This window comes from Bos taurus, chromosome 1 (genome assembly GCF_002263795.3).
Source record: "Bos taurus isolate L1 Dominette 01449 registration number 42190680 breed Hereford chromosome 1, ARS-UCD2.0, whole genome shotgun sequence".
NCBI lineage: Eukaryota > Metazoa > Chordata > Mammalia > Artiodactyla > Bovidae > Bos > Bos taurus.
Window position 1 is genome coordinate 56,681,282 of NC_037328.1, and position 17,195 is coordinate 56,698,476.

The window sequence follows — 17,195 nt, forward strand, 5'->3', positions numbered from 1 at the left end:
AGGGAACAGTGACAGAAGCAGGGAGATGTAAAACAGAATGCAGCTTTTCTGGTAGCACCACTGAAAGTGAGTAACCTAAAGGAGGGCTCCCAGGTGGCTCAGTGGTAAAGAATCCTGCGAATGCAGGAGATGCGGGTTTGATCCCCAGGTTGGGAAGATCCCCTGGAAAAGGAAACGGAAACTCACCCTAGTATTCTTGCCTGGAATATCCCGTGAACAGAGGAGCCTAGCGGGCTACAGTCCTCGGGGTGGCAGAGTCTGATACGACAGAGCACACACGCCTCAGCTCTTGGTGGTGTACCATCCCACTGAAGCGCTTTAGTTTAGGCTGAGGTTATACAAGGGGAGAATTAGATCTGAAAGTTACTTCAAGGGTCCAGAGCATCATAAAAGGAACGTAAGATGGGAAAACTGACACTTTTGTTTCTCAGTTTAAGAGGCAGCCTTATAAGACTGTGTAATAGTGTATTACAGTATTTGCCTATTACACCCTGGAAAACATCCAGGGTCACTTTGGAGTGTGTGACTGGGAGGGAGGTAGTGCTATCTTCTCTTTTCTTGTCTGTTCTCTGACTCCTTTACTTTTTCCCATAGTCCTCGTTTCAGTTATTTTTTATGTCAGTCTTTATAGGGAAGTCCTTATCTCCACAATAAATGTCACACCTTTAGTATATCTAAACTGTCTAACAAGTCTTCCTTTTGCTGCTTTGTCAACCTTGCATTTTTACTATCTCTCTCAATGTCTGAACTAGATGATCTCCTTGACAGCAGATTTTCTAGTTGCTTAAGCTCTGAGGTTTGCCAAAGAGCTGAAACTTCCAGATGACTGGAGTATCAACTTATGCACCTAACATGCCTCTAAGCTGAGAACAAAATTTAAATAGTTTACAAAGTTTGCTTAACACATGCCTTCAGCAAATTGGACTCTGACTGTGCTCAAGGTAAATCCTAGCCATCCTTTGTTTGGTTCCCTGGCAAGTGACTCTCTGCAGGGCTATCTTAGGAATTTGGTTGGCATTTCTTTTGTTCTTTGTTCACCATTGACCAACATGACCGTTGCTTCCTCTGCTTTTGTAACATGGTGGCAGGAAGGAAGGGAGGAAGGAAAGACGGGGATCAGTGCCAGCACCCAATGGAGTGGGCTGGGTTTGGAGAATGCAGAAATGGGGCCCCTTGTCTTTACTTCCACTTAGACCCCCTTATCTTAGTCACTAACAAGATATGTTTCTACATTCCTAGGATGTCTGGAGTTTGTGAGTTTGTTTATTTGTGTTATCCATGGGAAATGTTCACTAACGCCTGCTTGGGGTGTGAAGGTAACTTCTATTTTCTGATTTCTGAACTTCAGGAGAAGGTAAAGCTTGATGCTGAAAGGGAAAAACTAGAGAGGCTTCAGGAGCTTTACTCCGAGCAGAAGACCCAGCTGGACAATTGTCCTGAGTCCATGAGGGAACAGTTACAACAACAACTGAAGAGGGTCAGTAGCAAACAGGAATGTGCTAGTTGTTTTTTTGTTTTTTTTCAATGAAGTTCCATTTACCTTTGACTCCCTCCTTCACATAGCATAAATTTGCATAAACTCTGTTCATTAGATAATGTTTTAAATAGAAATATGCATGCTGACAGTACATATTATTCCTTGCTAATCGGTTATAAAATTCCTTCTTGGAATCCTTCACCTCATTAATAATGCAAAAACATTTCTAGTCCTTCTTTGAAACAAAAGAGAGCTGTCACTGATATGTAACCAACCAGCAAGACTGTAGCATTTAAATCAGCTGACATTGTTTCCTGCATTCCATTCTCTACTGCATCTTGAGTACTAATTTCCCTTGTATTTTTTCCCCCCCGCCAGCTTAGTTTTATACTCCTGTGCACAGATTTTTCTATTCTCTGGTTTGCTCCCCACCACCTCTCATCATTCTGTTTTTCTTTTCCTTTCTTATTCTTAGTGTCATTGAACTCATTAGCATGATCACATAATCAAACAAGACCCAAGATGCAGGGCATTCAATATTCAGGCTTCATAATTTTTTAAAATTTTATGCAGCATAGATTTTCTAGTTGAATTTTATCAGGCTGTTCTTCGATCTTTAATACTGGCAGTGTTGAAAAGACCTTGCTACCTGTCTTCCTAGGTGGATAGTTTTGCAAACACTAGGAAGACCACTTCATATTTCATAGCCTCTTGACAGCTGGGTTGTTTGCTCTAAACAGCAGCCCAGATAGGCTGTGACTATGGGGAGTCAGTCATTAATAGTTCTGGATCTCTAAAGGAGTATAATAGTAATTTGTCCTAAATAAGTAACATTTTATGATTCCACAGGTGTAGGAAAAACTAGTTTTACTCATATTACTATGTTTGTGCCTTCTTGGAAATGGGCAACTTGGTAAAAATCAGTTAAGATAGTATACCCTTGAAAATATTTAAGATGACCTTGAATACAAAAATGTTTGATACCCCTGAGTATCACTAGGTTATGAAAATTTATAGTTGAAGCTTTTCAAGGTATTGCACAGATTGAAAGAATCTTTCAGTATAGAAAGAAACCAGTACAGACAAGTTAACTACAGCTTAACAATTCTAATATTTGTAATTTGTACAATGTTGGATTAAAAAAAATTTCAAAACTGTTTCTTCCCCTTCATTGATTTTATTGTATACAGCTTAATTTGCTGTAAAAAGATAAAACTTCCTGTCCGTCAGTGTCCCAATTCGCTGAAAGTCTTATGATAAAAATGATTGGAAAAAGAAAAGTATTTGTAAAATTATTTTAGTTTGTAGTTTTTTTTTAATGTGTTTATGCCAATTCACAAAAGAGATTGGGAAACTGATTTTTTTATATTTGTTCACTATTTTTCAGTTTTTGTTATTGCTAAAGATTTTACACAGTCACCATAATGCTTTATTTAGAGTCAGAAACATGGTTATACATTTTGTTCTTCCCTTCCTTTAGTTATCTAGTTATTGCTTGTATTCTTTATAAATATTCAAATAAAAATTGGCAAATTCTATTAATAACTTGGAGTCAAGCATAATATAATTAGTTTGCTTAATCTAGATACTATAAGATAACTCATAAATTTCTGTATGTTCCAAGGATTTTGACTACAAAAGATGAAAGGAAATGATGCAGACAGCCTATTCCACTAATCGAAGGCAAAGACTCCTTCCTCTTCCTTTCCAAGCAGACTGCAAAATTTTTATCATAAAACCCCTTTCCTTAGGAGAGAAACTGGCTTGTGCTAGCTTCTATTCACCTGATATTAAGAGAAATACTAATTCTGTTTTCCAGAGATGGACAATGATCAAAATGACTCTTCATCAGTCCTTTGGCTTAATCAGTAAAAAGTTCACTTACTTCATGAGAAGTCCATTCATACTGGAGCTTCCTGTGTTATCACAACTCATTTCCCTTCAGACTGCAAACACTCCAGAATAGCACTTCATTACAGAGCTTTCCCCAAGGCATTTAAGCTAAATTCAGTAATGTTGATTTTATTACAACTAACTTCATTAGGTGACAAATCAGACACGAGAAAATGAATGAATAGGAAGAAAATAATTTTCTTAGCCTATATGCAATCTCAAATATGTGAGCCAAAACTGTAAAATGACTTTGTGCATAAACACTATGGATTTATGACTGGGCTTCTTAACTCCTAAGTCATTGCTTTAGAGGCAGAATACAGTTTTCATCCAATGTTGATTTCATGGCCTGTGATTTAATGTAGTTGATAATTGGGCTTACCAGTCAAATCATAGAAGTGATATGAGAAAAAAAGCTGAAGATAAATGAGCCTTTCCTTTGCCAGCAGAGGCCTGGCTAGGATAGTTTTCTTGTGTTTTGATGTTTGTTCAGCTGAATGGTTGAGTTTGGTCTCTTGATTTTAAAAAAAATTCTATACAGTGATATCTACAATTAGGAGACCTTTTCTGTTTTCCTCACTAGGTCCACAATTAGTTTATCCTTTACTCTTGGATAAGTCATTCAACCTCTATGGGCCTCAGTATCCTCATGTATAAAGTGAGAAGTTTGTACTAGACAATTTTCATTGTCTTTTTTCCAGTTCAAAAAAGTATGCAAAAGAGTTTTTGAATATAGCGCATAAAGACAGAGAAATAGTAACACACTCTTAAAAAGTTTATAAACTTGCTTTCAGAGTTGGCCTTGAGCAGTCATAAAACTATTGTAGTATCTCCTGGCCATACCATATCTAGTCTCTTCTTTCAGTTCCTCTACTGAAAGAAAGCAAAGAAAACAAAGTTGTGCAGGTAAACTTCTGCCATGCATGCTGCGTGCTAAGTCACTTCAGTTGTGTCTGACTCTTTGCGACCCTATGGACTGTAGCGTGCCAGGCTTCTCTGTCCATGGGATTCTCCGGGCAAGAATCCTGGAGTGGGTTGCCATATCCTTCTCCAGGGGATCTTCCTGACCCAGGGATCGAAACCACGTCTCTTAAGTCTCCTGTATTAGTAGGCGGGTTCTTTACCACTAGCTACACATTCTCAAAAATGTTATTGGGAAGAAAAAATGACTTTCACTGAATTTTCTTTAACACATCTGTTTTATTTCCTTTCACACCTGGCCTTTGAACTTGCAGCCAGTAAGGACTTGTCATATTCTTTTAGTGGAGAAGTTTAGTTAAAATTTTCATTCAACTAGTCACACACTTGACTTTGAGCTTCCTGTATATATTATTCTGTGCTCAATTAAACTACTCCTGCCCCTAAATTCCATCTCTTGAATACTTATTCTTATCTAAAATCTTGTAACAGTTTTTTTTTTACCCTCCCAAGTTGTTTTTCTTTCACGGTGTAAGTTTATATACACACATTTCAATGCTTTAGATAACTTGATCAGATGATTACACCAGAGGAATCTGAGTGCTGAGCTTAGGTTTAATTTTAAACTTTCCTGCCTAGTGTGCTATTATTTTCATACAGTGGTTTAAATATTTACTAAAAATAAATTAGTGACTTTGTGACCTTCATGTGGTTAAAATAACACATGTTGCATATTAACCAGATGTGGGGCAAGCAATTTACTAGCGTAGTGTATATATTGTGAGCCATATGCCCACTTTGAGTGAACATTCTTTATAAACGAAAAAAAAAAAGAAACCTTATTAAAATTTTTGTCTCAATAACCTTTAGCCACAGGCCAAGTTTAATTGGAAGTCTTTAAAAACTTGAATATGGAAGCTTCTGTGAATAAATATATCACTGATGTTTTAAGACTGCAGATATTTTGTTTTAAGACATAACATTAGAGTTACATCTTAATTCCTTTAGTAACAACTAGATTTAGTCCAAATTCATTAATTCTTGTAGAAGTTATAAGCATGAAATCTCTGATAAATTTGAAATATCACCCAGTTACTTGAAACCAAAACTGCTTTACATTTGGCCAATTAAAATGTAAAGAAGTTTTGAGAAATGCTGAATGAGTTTTTCACCTTGTTTTTTCTGTTCTTAGGCTTTAAGAATCCACTGTCTGTGTTGGCATAATAATCTTGTTGCTATCGTGCTGGTTGTAATTTCATGGTAGCTAATAGTCCTTTTGTGAATCATCCCCAGAATAAAATTAATTCCAGAAGATAGAAAAATACTTCATTTAATTAAAATATTTACTTTATCACTTACATGAAAATCAGAGGGGGGGTAGTGTGTTTAAATACTGATAATAGACCTAATTTATCACAGATTTATCCAACTCTTTTTTTTTTTTTTGAAATTTGAACAGAACCTGTACTTTAGTTAATAATACTGTGTCACATTTATTTTCCTGTTTTTTTTTAAACCAAGATAGTATTTCTTTATATTCTCAGAATTGAATTAAAAGATTCAATCCTCATTCAATTTTTTTTAAATCACTAAGATAATAAACTTTCTAGACATAGCAGTGATACTAGATGCCAAAATACATGAAACTATATCAAAGTTTTGAAAAATATAAATTAGAAATCTAGTATTCTATTCTTACCAAGTCAAACAAGTGGAACCAAAATGTCATAAATTTTTTAGTTAGGCAAAAATTCATGTTTTCTAAAATATATGTATCATATTATACGTACATACTATATGTGTGTGTGTGTGTGCATGCATGCGCATATACAAAAGGTTTTCTACTATGCTTGATAAAGGGTTGAGAAAGAACAACACAAAATCCAACTCTTTTTAATGTGTTGTTTGAAAAAAATGCCCAGGCACTTAGAGCTCTGAGTCACATAGCCCAGCTGCCTGTTTTTTTTTGGGGGGGGTCATTAATTATTTATAAATTATATATTTAAAAAGAATCTTCTATACATACCACATTTTATGGTTCTGTCAAAGGCTCCCCAAATCAGGAGGCTTTTTGTTTTCTCTGAGTAAATGGGAGAACAATTCATACCACATGTACCAGCCTCTGCTCAGGTCCAGTTTCACCCCTGTCTTCAGACATCTCATAGGTTAGAGAATGCCTCTTCTAGACTGATTTTTACGATTTCTGTTTGTTCTTAAATGTCCTGAAGTTTATTCCTAGACTAGCACTGCTTAACCTTTTGAGTCAGTCTTTGTGCTTTATGAACACTGTGGTTCCTACTGTTTCTAGTAAAAAGCTTTATAAACAATTTTAAGGGATTGACAGAAACCCATATAAGAACTCCAGTCTTCAAATGTTTTTGATGACTTCTCCCTTCACTAAAATTACTTGAGCATGCATTCCTATATGTACATACATATAGGTCATATAATGTTATAAATATGTGTATTATATGTATTGTATGCATGCTCAAAGTATATATATTCATTTTAAGGAATCTTACATATGTTACTTTACCTGAATGTACATTAGAGAACATTTATTGAGAAATTGTAAAGGAAAAGGAAAAACTAAAAATAAATATAAAGAAGGTCTAATATTTCTTCCTCACATCCCAAGTGCCTTGTGTTATATGCCATTTGAGTACATATATGTACCTCTGATCTGTTACATATGCCAACTTTTAAATCTTTTTTTAAGGTTTATTTTTTTTAATATATTTATTATTAGCTGAAGGATAATTGCTTTATAATATTGTGTTGTTTTTTTTGCAATACATCAACATGAATCAGCCATAGGTATACATAAGTCCCCTCCCTCCTACCTCCCACCCTATCCCCTGAATCTTTTATTTTTTATAGTAAGCAACTTTGAAATATTGAATTTAGTCTTTATGCTAAAGTCTGATTTCATCTGGAAATTTGTGAAAAATAAGTTTCTCAAGAGATTATGTTACACCTTTGGTCTGCAGATAATGTTTAGGTTATTTATGGCTTTCTTTTTATGTTTCATGATCCATTTTAAAGCCACCTGGTAGAGTTAAAGCAAGAATTCCTACAACCAAAGAACAGTCTAAAACCAATGGTGAAATAATGCCCCCCTCCCACCCCTACCGCAGTCCCTTTCAGTTTCATCCTAGTCACCACTCTGGAGTTTAACTCCAAAGAGATGATTATCATGTTCTAATCCTGGTCAGTGTTGTAACTGCAAAGATATTTTGGACTTTCTGCTTTTATTTATTTTTTCTTCACGTTAAGAAGGCTGCAGCCATTCTCGTGTGTCTTGTTTTCATTCCATTTTCTCCAAAGGATGCCGACCTACTGGATGTTGAGAGCAAACACTTTGAAGACCTGGAATTCCAGCAGCTTGAGCGTGAAAGCCGTCTAGATGAGGAAAAGGAGAACCTGACCCAGCAACTCCTGCGTGAAGTGGCTGAGTATCAACGGAACATTGTTACTAGAAAGGTACTTTTACCAGGTGTTGTTCAGTGTAAAAAGTCAAAATATATATACCCCTTGCCATGAGACAATAGTGATTGTTAATATAGCTATAGCATGTGTCCATCTGTCTGTATATCTGTTATATCTGAATATCTTTGTGTGTTTTATTACATTTGGCAGATCATGGAGCCTGCCACGTGCATGCCAGCTGATGCTCCGAACTAGATAAAGTGAGACTTGGTATAGTTAGTGTTACCTGATGCTGTAGATGTATTTATGAATGTCTGATTCTTTTATGTGAACACCAAGGTAGAGAAAATCAGAAATCTAGATATTTATTTTAAATTATTTGCTTTTGCAATCATAGTAACTTGATTTAAAATAATTTGTTGAAAACTCTTTTGGAATTTCTGTTTCCAGACCCAATAGTTTTCAAAGCTGGCTGATAGCTTATTACTATTAGAAGCAGCCTTGGGGAATGCTATGCTAGTGACTGCCTCCACCCAACCCTGAGCACCCAGATGTCGAGTCCAGAATTCATCTCTTGTTCCAAAATTTATAATCCTCACCCCAGTGCTCTGTACTAAACCGATAAAATTAAGGGAAAGGACAATGGAGAACGTGACACTTTCAGTTTAAACAAGAAATTCCGTTGTTTTTCTTCCCATGAGGCATCTCCCAAGGTGAAGTCAGAAATTCATTTATGTTCTAAAACAAGATTTCCCATTGACTTATGGATACTTGAAATATACTCCAAATCACTTGGTCTTAGGTAAAGAAAAGCCTTGAGCTTGTGAGTTCAAAGAAACTGCTTCACAGTCTGGATAATAATAACTGCGTACCTAACATTGGGTGGGCTTCCCTGGTACTCTGCTGGTAAAGAATCTGCCTACAGTGCAGGAGACCCCATTTTGATTCCTAGATCAGGAAGTTCCCCTGGAGAAGGGATAGTCTATCCACTCCAGTATTCTTGGGCTTCCCTGGTGGCTCAGATGGAAACAATCCACCTGTACTGTGGGACACCTGGGTTTGATCCCTGAGTTGGGAAGATCCCCTGGAGGAAGGCATGGCAACCCACTCCAGTATTCTTGAGTGGAGAATCCCCATGGACAGAGGAGCCTGGGCGGACTGCAGTCCATGGGGTCGCAAAGAGTCAGACGTGACTGAGCGACTAACCACACCTAACATCAATGAAATATGGTCACTGCACTTCTAGTTATAAACACTTCTCCCTTTTCCAGGACAGACAATAAACCCTTAAGTGTCTAATGTACATCTTTCTATGGTTGGTTTTTTTTCCTCCAGGAAAAAATTTCTGCATTGAAAAAGCAAGCTAATCACATTGTCCAGCAGGCTCAAAGAGAACAAGATCATTTTGTGAAAGAAAAGAATAATTTAATAATGATGCTGCAGAGAGTAAGTATTTCTTTTCAGTACTGGTGACAGCAAAACACAGGTTCCAGTTCAGGAAAAGTCGTTTCCATCAAACTAACTGCCTTTTAATGAATGAATTATAATTTAAGGAAGGTTTTTCTATATGCATCTTTATTTAATCTTCCACATTAATAAACTGATGCTCTGAATGATTAACTGTAATTCAGAAATAAGAAAAGACATTTTCTTCATGCTTTTTCCACAGCGTGAAATCCAAACTATGGGAAATCTGTATGTTTTCTGATTTTCTTCTTTAAAAAAAAATCTTATTTTTCATCAAATAGGTTAAACGTATTCTCAGTTGCTCTGGTGTTTTGAACTCTAATTATTTGCATATGGGTCTTCTTGGCAAATGCCACATTGGATTTAGTTTGGCTTAATTGATGAGGTGAATGCCCCATGTGGGTGTGGCAAGGTCATCCTCATCACAGGGACGGTGTCCCCATCTACCCAGCCTCTAATATGCTCCATGTAAAGGGTTTATTTTGTCCAAACTGCAGCCTAATTTTCTGATAATCTCTTAATTTCAGGGATAAGATGCAAAAAATTAAAGTTGATGGGGCTAGTCTCTGGACTGGGCCTTGCATGCAGGCCATTTAGCAATGGGACACTTGGGATCATGAAAATATGAGATGGACTCAGAGTGGAGTGCAGGAGAGAACAAATCTCAAATGATGGATTAAAGACAATACTGCACCATGGTCCCATCTAGAATAAATGGAGCTGGAGCACTCGTTCCCATCTTTACTGCTTAGCCATTTGCAGGTTGAGAAGAGAAAATAGGCCCTTCACATGCAATCATGAGTTCACTTACAGTGCCTCTGTAGCCCACATGAATCCCTAGCAGTTCCCCTCCTCCTGCTTCTTCAGCACCTGGACATTGCCAGTTGAAGTTGGACTTTCCAACCCTATCCCCTGCTCTGGGGGTGAACTCTGGTGCTATTAGGCTCCCCACCACCTTTTGCACACAAGATTCAAAAGCACAGCTTAAATTAGATTGTATAACATATAATATTTAAGTAGTTGCTGAAATTTTAGCAAAAAAAGAAAAAAAATCTCTTAGTGATAGGTTTTTAATGGGTAAGCACAAAGTAGAAATAAGATCTCCTCATTAAAATACATAATTCTATTGTAAAAACTATGTCTTAAGATTTTTGTTTTCCCAAATTGGCCTATAGCTACACCTCAACCCCAATAAAAATTCTAGTGATGCTAAAATTTGCAGTTGATCTTCATTATTCACGGGGTCCGTATTTATGACTCTACCTAATTACTAACCTTTGTAACCCTAAAATCAACACTTGTCATGCAGTCATTGATGGACAGGTGAGCACAGAACAGTGAAAATTTTGAGTCACTCAATGGACGTTCATATTCTCAGTTGAGGTTGAACAAGACAGTACTCTGCCTTCTTGTTTTGCTCTCATGCTGTAAGCAAATGTCCTTTTTGTAGACCATTTGGTGCCATGTTTTCATGTTTTTGTGCTTTTCATCGGTGATTTTGCTGTTTAAAATGCCTCACAAGTGCTAAAGTATTGTCTGGTGTTCTAAGGGCAGGAAAGTTGTGATGTGCCTCGTGGTGAAAATACATCTGTTAGATAAACAGCTTTCAGTCAGGAATTATAGTACTGTTGGCTATGAGTTTCATGTTAACAAGCAACATTGTCTATTAAATAAGATGTCTTTAAATGGAAACACACGTTAAGACAAAGTTCTGTAGTGATCGGTTGATGAAAATATTGTGACCAGATGCCCACAGCAACCCAAACTTATATTTCCCTTTGGAACAGTGGGTCAGTATTCACTGCTTCAGTGTTTGTGGCAACACTATAGAAGGTCATCACTGCAGATAATGGGAATCGAATGTACATGAAAATGTAAAGGGCATAGCATAGCCAAGACAACTTTGAACAAGAACAAAATTGGAGGATTTATACTATTTGACTTCAAGTTTTACTGTAAAGCTATAGCATTTAAGAGGGCGTGGTGCTGGCATACAAATAGACATATAGATCAGAGGAACCGAACAGAATCTAGAAATAGACTAACACATACAGTCTATTGATTTTTGACAAAGGTTCCAAGACAATCCAGGGGGAAAGGAAAGTCCAGCACATGGTGCTGGATCAACTGGGCAAACATGGAAAACAATGAATCTCAACACTGTTTATCCTCATATCATGCGTATAAATTAATTTGAGACAAATTACAGACCTAAACATAAAAATTAGCAAGATAAAGTTTCTAGAAAATACAGGTTGGCAAGTATACCTTCGTGGCCTCAGAGTAAACAAAGATTTCTAAAAGAGTAAATGACAAAAAACTTGTATACAGAATATATTAGAAACTCCAAAACTCAAAAATAGTAAACAACCAACAAATAAAATTTTAAAAAACAGACAAAAGGCTGTAATTGAAACATTTCACAAAAGAAGTTATGGGAAGAGTCAATAAGTCCCATGCAAGAGTGACATTGTTAGTCATCAGGAAAATACAAAGTTGACTCAGCTTAATAGATTTTGTGTTCCTTCAGGAAAAGGAAAATCTTTGTAATTTGGAAAAGAAATACTCCAGCCTCTCTGGGGGGAAAGGGTTTCCTGTCACCCCCAATACTCTGAAAGAGGTAAGCTGTGATTTTACATGTCCACTCGTTATCACCTTAGAACTCAGGAGATGTACCTCAGTTTTCTGGGATTAGCTGACTGGGAAACGTGAACTGAAGTGACTTGTGAAAGCACTCAGTGCTTTGAGGTTTTCCTGCCTTTCCTGATTTATGCTTTGAGAATTTCAGGGATTATCTTTATGTCTGATGCAGATGCTGTGTGTGTGTGTGTGTGTGTGTGTGTGTGTATACTTTGCTTAATAGTGATGTGGGTTACTTTGGGGTTTCAAACGTTTAGGATCCAAACCAAAACTAGTCTTAATAGCTCTTCTTTCCTCTTGCATTTTCCTTTCTCAGTTTCTCATCTTTCCTACTTTCTTCTCTTTTTCCTATGTCTTCTGGAACGTGAAAAGCCCCCAAACATCTCTACCCTTTTCCCCCAGTGTTGTCTGGGTTATTTTGCCCTAAATTGGAAAAATCCTGTTTACATTAAGCTGTACACCCTCTTTATCCCAAACGTTCATCTTTCCCAAGACCCCATCACCACCCTTTCCCAAATATCTTTTTATAGAGCTACACTCCTATAATGGTAAAAATATTTGAACTCTAATTTGGAAAATTAGAACCCTGACCAGAAAGAAAGAGCTTTCTTGATCTTTTTTTTTTTTTTCAAAAAGCTAAAGAAAAAGCTTGCTTATGCATAAAATTTTTTGTAATAGCAAAAACCACTTTATAAACTGCTTTAAAAAAAGCAGTAAAGTTAGGAATTCCTTCATAGAAAATAGAAAATATTTTCTCTGTGTGTGTGTATGTATATGTGTGTGTGTGTGTGTGTGTGTGTGTGTGTGAAGTAAATGCTCATCACATAACAGGTGTGACTGATACGTACTGATACGTACCTTGGAAGCATTTTGTGAAATGTTTCCACAAAAGCTTTATTAGACCATTCAGTTAAGGAGTTTCTCTCCATTATTTACAACACAGAACTGGCAGATTCACTGCATAAAGGATGCTTGTGAATGGAGTGTAGAGGAATAAGATTATGTCAGTGAGGCGGGCAGGGGCTGGCTCTGGTGAGTCATGTTAAAGAAATATAGTTTATTTTAAGTGGATGGGAAGCCACTGAGTGGTTTTAAGCAGGGAGGTGACATTATTTGAGATCCATTTGTTAAAGATCATTCTGAGCTGCTCTACTGGATTATAAAGAAGAGTTGCTGGAAAACCAGTAGGGCAGTGATTGCAGTATAAGTTGGAGGTGCTGGTGACTTGAATTTGAACAAATAAAGAAAGATGGACAGAACCAGCTAGATGCAGAAATGCTTTGGAGGTAGAGTTGACAGTTCTTGCTGATAGATTGGATGTGGGAGTGAAGTACGTTAAGGGCATTGTCAGGAATGCTGCTGTTAAAAATTCCAGTTTGAATAATGAAGTGGGTGGTGAGTAGCTGTTACTGAGATAGAGAAGACTGGAGAAAGAATAGGTTTAAGTAGAAAGGTATGCAGTGTGACTCTGGACGTGAGTTTGAAGGGCTTGTGGCTTCCAAATGCATTAGATAGGGTCTAAGGTCTCTTTACCTCTTAGAAGAATAAAATCTTTGCCTTCCTATTAAAGAGTTACTCTTTTTCTCTGCAGCCCTCCTGTTGTTGAAAGCCCATTTGATGTTTTGACTGTATTTGTGTGTCTGCAACTCTCATGTTTGTTGCGTGGCTATGTGTTCTCTCTCGTGTCTAGCGGACTTGGCTCAGAAGATGTTTTAATTTTCTTTCTTTCTCTTGTCTTTCTTTCTCCCCCCAACTCTCTCATTCTCTATATTTCTTTTAAAAGAATGATGAATTTATATCCAACTCTTTTAAATAAGTCCCACTTTTGAAAAATGATATACATTTTTAAGCAATTAATTAGATTATTACAGTTATAATAGGTTATTATATGAATCATGTAGGAATCAAATTTTGGTTTTGAAAGATTCTACCAACTTAGCCAAAGAATAACTCAAGTTGCTACTCATTCATTCTCAAAGATAAAATAAATTTAACAATCCAATTTTCAACTTCCTTTCTTCAGTTTAAATTATAAAACTTTACATACTATCTTATTGTCCCTTTCTGAAGTGCAGAACTAAATTCAGCAGAATTTTGATATCTTCAATTTATAAACAGTCAACTCAGGTTTTCTCTACTTTGTCAGAATTATAAACTCTCAGTGAAAACCTTGTTTTCCCGTCTGGGATTTTTGCTTTACCAGCATAACAATGTCTTACCTTTCCTGGAGCCACTGTCTGAAAGGATTGATGGACAAGTAGAACTCAAATATTAAATTTAACACTGCTGCTGCTGCTGCTAAGTTGCTTCAGTCGTGTCCAACTCTGTGTGACCCCATAGATGGCAGCCCACCAGGCTCCCTCGTCCCTGAGATTCTCCAGGCAAGAACACTGGAGTGGGTTGCCATTTCCTTCTCCAATGCATGAAAGTGAAAAGTGAAAGTGAAATTGCTCAGTCGTGTCCGACTCTTCGCAACCCCATGGACTGCAGCCTCCCAGGCTCCTCCATCCATGGGATTTTCCAGGCAAGAGTACTGGAGTGGGGTGCCATCGCCTTCTCCGAAATTTAACACAATTTACTTTTAAAAGAGAGATGCTAATTTATACCCTTTATTCTTTTTTCATACTATTTTATTCATGTAGTGAAAATATGAATGGTCTGTACAATTACTTTCCATGGTAATTTACAAGGGCCTTTTCCTCAAATGTAAATTCAGAAATTTTTATTCTCAAAGATTTTGATTCATGGGTATTTTCTCTAAGCTGAAGCCACAACTGAATCATTGAATTTAAAAGTAACAAAATTCACTGTTCTAGAGGGAAGTTGCCTTAAACTGAAACAATCTTGAGCTGCAACTTTGCCTTAAGGGTGTGTGTGTGTATGCGATGTGTGTGTGTGTGTGTGTGTGTGCGATGTGTGTGTGTGCACGCGCACGAGTGCGTGTACATTTCTCTTGTTAGGGAAGGCTCACAGGAGAATAGTGTCCTTTTCATTTTCATTTTGTTGAGATGCCTAAAAACTAGATTCTATTAAAAATAAACTACTGATTTGTAAATGTCTTAGTGCAAAAGTCAGTAGTCCCTAATCTATATTTATTCACTCTAGTTTGTCAGGCAACAGGAGAAAAAGAGAAAATCTTAAAAATAAAGATTTATGGAAAAGTCTCTTGAATCAGAGAGTGGTTGCATTGTCGATTTTATGTCTCAGATTTATTTTTGTGTGTGATTATTTTAAATGCTGTGTAGTGACAACCTTATTCAGTCAACAGAATGAATGCTGACATGGATGGATATTTTTAAATCAAAGGTATTGTGTTATTTATAATAAGTCATTTTGATTTTATCTGAAAATTTACTTATGTTGGAAATACAAGTTTTCAAGATTAAGCACCATACATCCATTTTAATAACTGATGATTGCCTTAATGAAACATTTGATAATACCACAGATACCTGGCTGTGATGCTCTGAGCTAACTCCATTGTACTGGAGCATTAATACTCTCGCATGCTTCAGCTCCTGCTTTCCTCATGTTTAATGTATCAATTCCTCCTTTTAGGGCTATATCATTGTAAATGAAATTAATGAGTCATGTGGCAGTTCCACGAATCTCCCCCCTTCCACTCAGTTCCCTGCTGATGCTGATGCTACTGCCGCTGGGCCTACCACAGCTGTGCTGATGAGCCAGCCACAAAGTAAAGAGGTGTGTTGGCATGCCATTTCATTCATTCACTGCTTTCCTCATGTCAAAAATTAACCCATGGTTGACAGAAAATGACGGTGTGTGAGACAAAGATATGTCTGGTTGACCAGAGGGCTGGAGTGATGCGGAGTTTAAAAAACAGACCAATTTGGGAAGTAATGCTCTACTAATAATAATACTTGAAACCATGAAATATGGTACAGAGTATAGAGTACTAGGAGAAGGAAGTTCAGAAGAATAAACTCTATCTTAGCGCTTTAGCCCAGCCTAGTTTTCTTAGAAACCAGAGAGACTTTCTAAAATTGTTGGTTTGAAGCACCTTTCCAGTTTGATTTTGTATTCAATTTTGTTTTACAGTACGGATTTCTTTTTCATTTTCTGCTGCTTTAAAACATCTGGGGAGAGATAAATAATAGTAAATTAAAATACTTCCTACTAATCCAAGTGTGGGATTTGAACACAAGGCTAAATTTAAAGATACTCCACATCATTTATGACTCCTTGAGTAACATATAAGAAAACAGAACAATGAGATTATCGATTTCATTTCTTTGTCTTATTCTTTCATTTCATATGGACACATAAATACTTTTTTTCTCTCCTTTAAAGCAAAGATCGTCTGTCTGTCCTGGATTTATGTTTCCTTCCACTCTTTCTTCTCATCCTATCACTCAACCTCCATCAGCCCCTTGGCCTGAAGCCGTGGCTACCTTTGTCGATTCTTTTCCTTTAAATGACACACCTCCTCCTCTACCAGCTAAGAAACACAGGAGGCAACAGCAGCAGGACCAGCAGGTAATTAGGAGCTGGCATTTAGAGTTTGGGAATTTTACCTTGACAACAGATGTACTGATGTGAAATCTTTTCTTCAGTTTTTCCAAAGATATTTTTTAAAAAGATAAGGTGCATGCTCCTTTTTTTTAAAAAGAACATTTATTTTGGCCCTAAGAGTGTGGGGATTGTTAGAGAGCCTGAGACCTTGAGTGTCCTCTCCTGGCTTTTGATATGTTGAAGCTAGTTTCACATCCTCAGGCTTCATTCCCATTCAGTCAAAATGTTGCAACTTCAGGTATTTTTCAAAATCATAGTAATTATTTCCATAAAATCCATGGTATACAAAGTTGCCATGCCAACACAAAATATTTTCCTTACACATTATTGAAACCATAATAGTAGATACCTTTCCTCTGCTGTGAGTCAAAACTTCCTTAGCATTTTACAAATGTCTCATTTCTTCCTTCTAACAATCCCATGAAATATGAGCTATCTCTGTATTGATATGTAGGGAACTGAGACTCAGTGTTGGTAAGCAGCTTGTCCAGAGTCATATCACAAGCAGTGCATTTGGTCCATAGAACAACAGTTTTTTATTACATATTTTAAAATAAATAATTTCTTCTTCCAAATGTGTTGCCCTCTTTTTAGGACATTTTATGAATACTCATGGACTGCCCTAGTGTCTCAGTTGGTAAAGAATCTGCCTGCAATGCAGGAGACCCAGGTTTGATCCCTCGGTCAGGAAGATCCCCTGGAGAAGGAAATGGCAACCCACTCCAGTATTCTTGCCTGGGGAATTCCTTGGACAGTGAAGCCTGGTGGGCTGCAGTCCACAGGGTGTCAAGAGTCGAACATGACTTAGCAACTAAACCACCAAAACATTTTGTTTTGA

At 36.9% G+C, this 17,195-nt stretch overlaps 1 protein-coding gene across 14 annotated transcripts in view; it reads left to right on the forward strand.

The window, feature by feature from the left end:
• Window positions 1–17,195, forward strand: part of PHLDB2 (pleckstrin homology like domain family B member 2) — a 241,811-nt gene that overhangs the window by 194,603 nt on the left and 30,013 nt on the right. For 4 of the 14 annotated variants that reach the window (XM_015471035.3, XM_005201281.5, XM_059876682.1 and 1 more), the window contains 6 exons: window positions 1,349–1,477; window positions 7,616–7,771; window positions 9,053–9,163; window positions 11,715–11,804; window positions 15,383–15,526; window positions 16,136–16,321. In XM_015471035.3, coding sequence (XP_015326521.1) covers window positions 1,349–1,477; window positions 7,616–7,771; window positions 9,053–9,163; window positions 11,715–11,804; window positions 15,383–15,526; window positions 16,136–16,321 — 816 coding nt within the window. The remainder of the gene's footprint in view (window positions 1–1,348; window positions 1,478–7,615; window positions 7,772–9,052; window positions 9,164–11,714; window positions 11,805–15,382; window positions 15,527–16,135; window positions 16,322–17,195) is intronic. The other 10 variants (XM_015471043.3, XM_015471046.3, NM_001206308.1 and 7 more) reach the window with 6 other exon arrangements.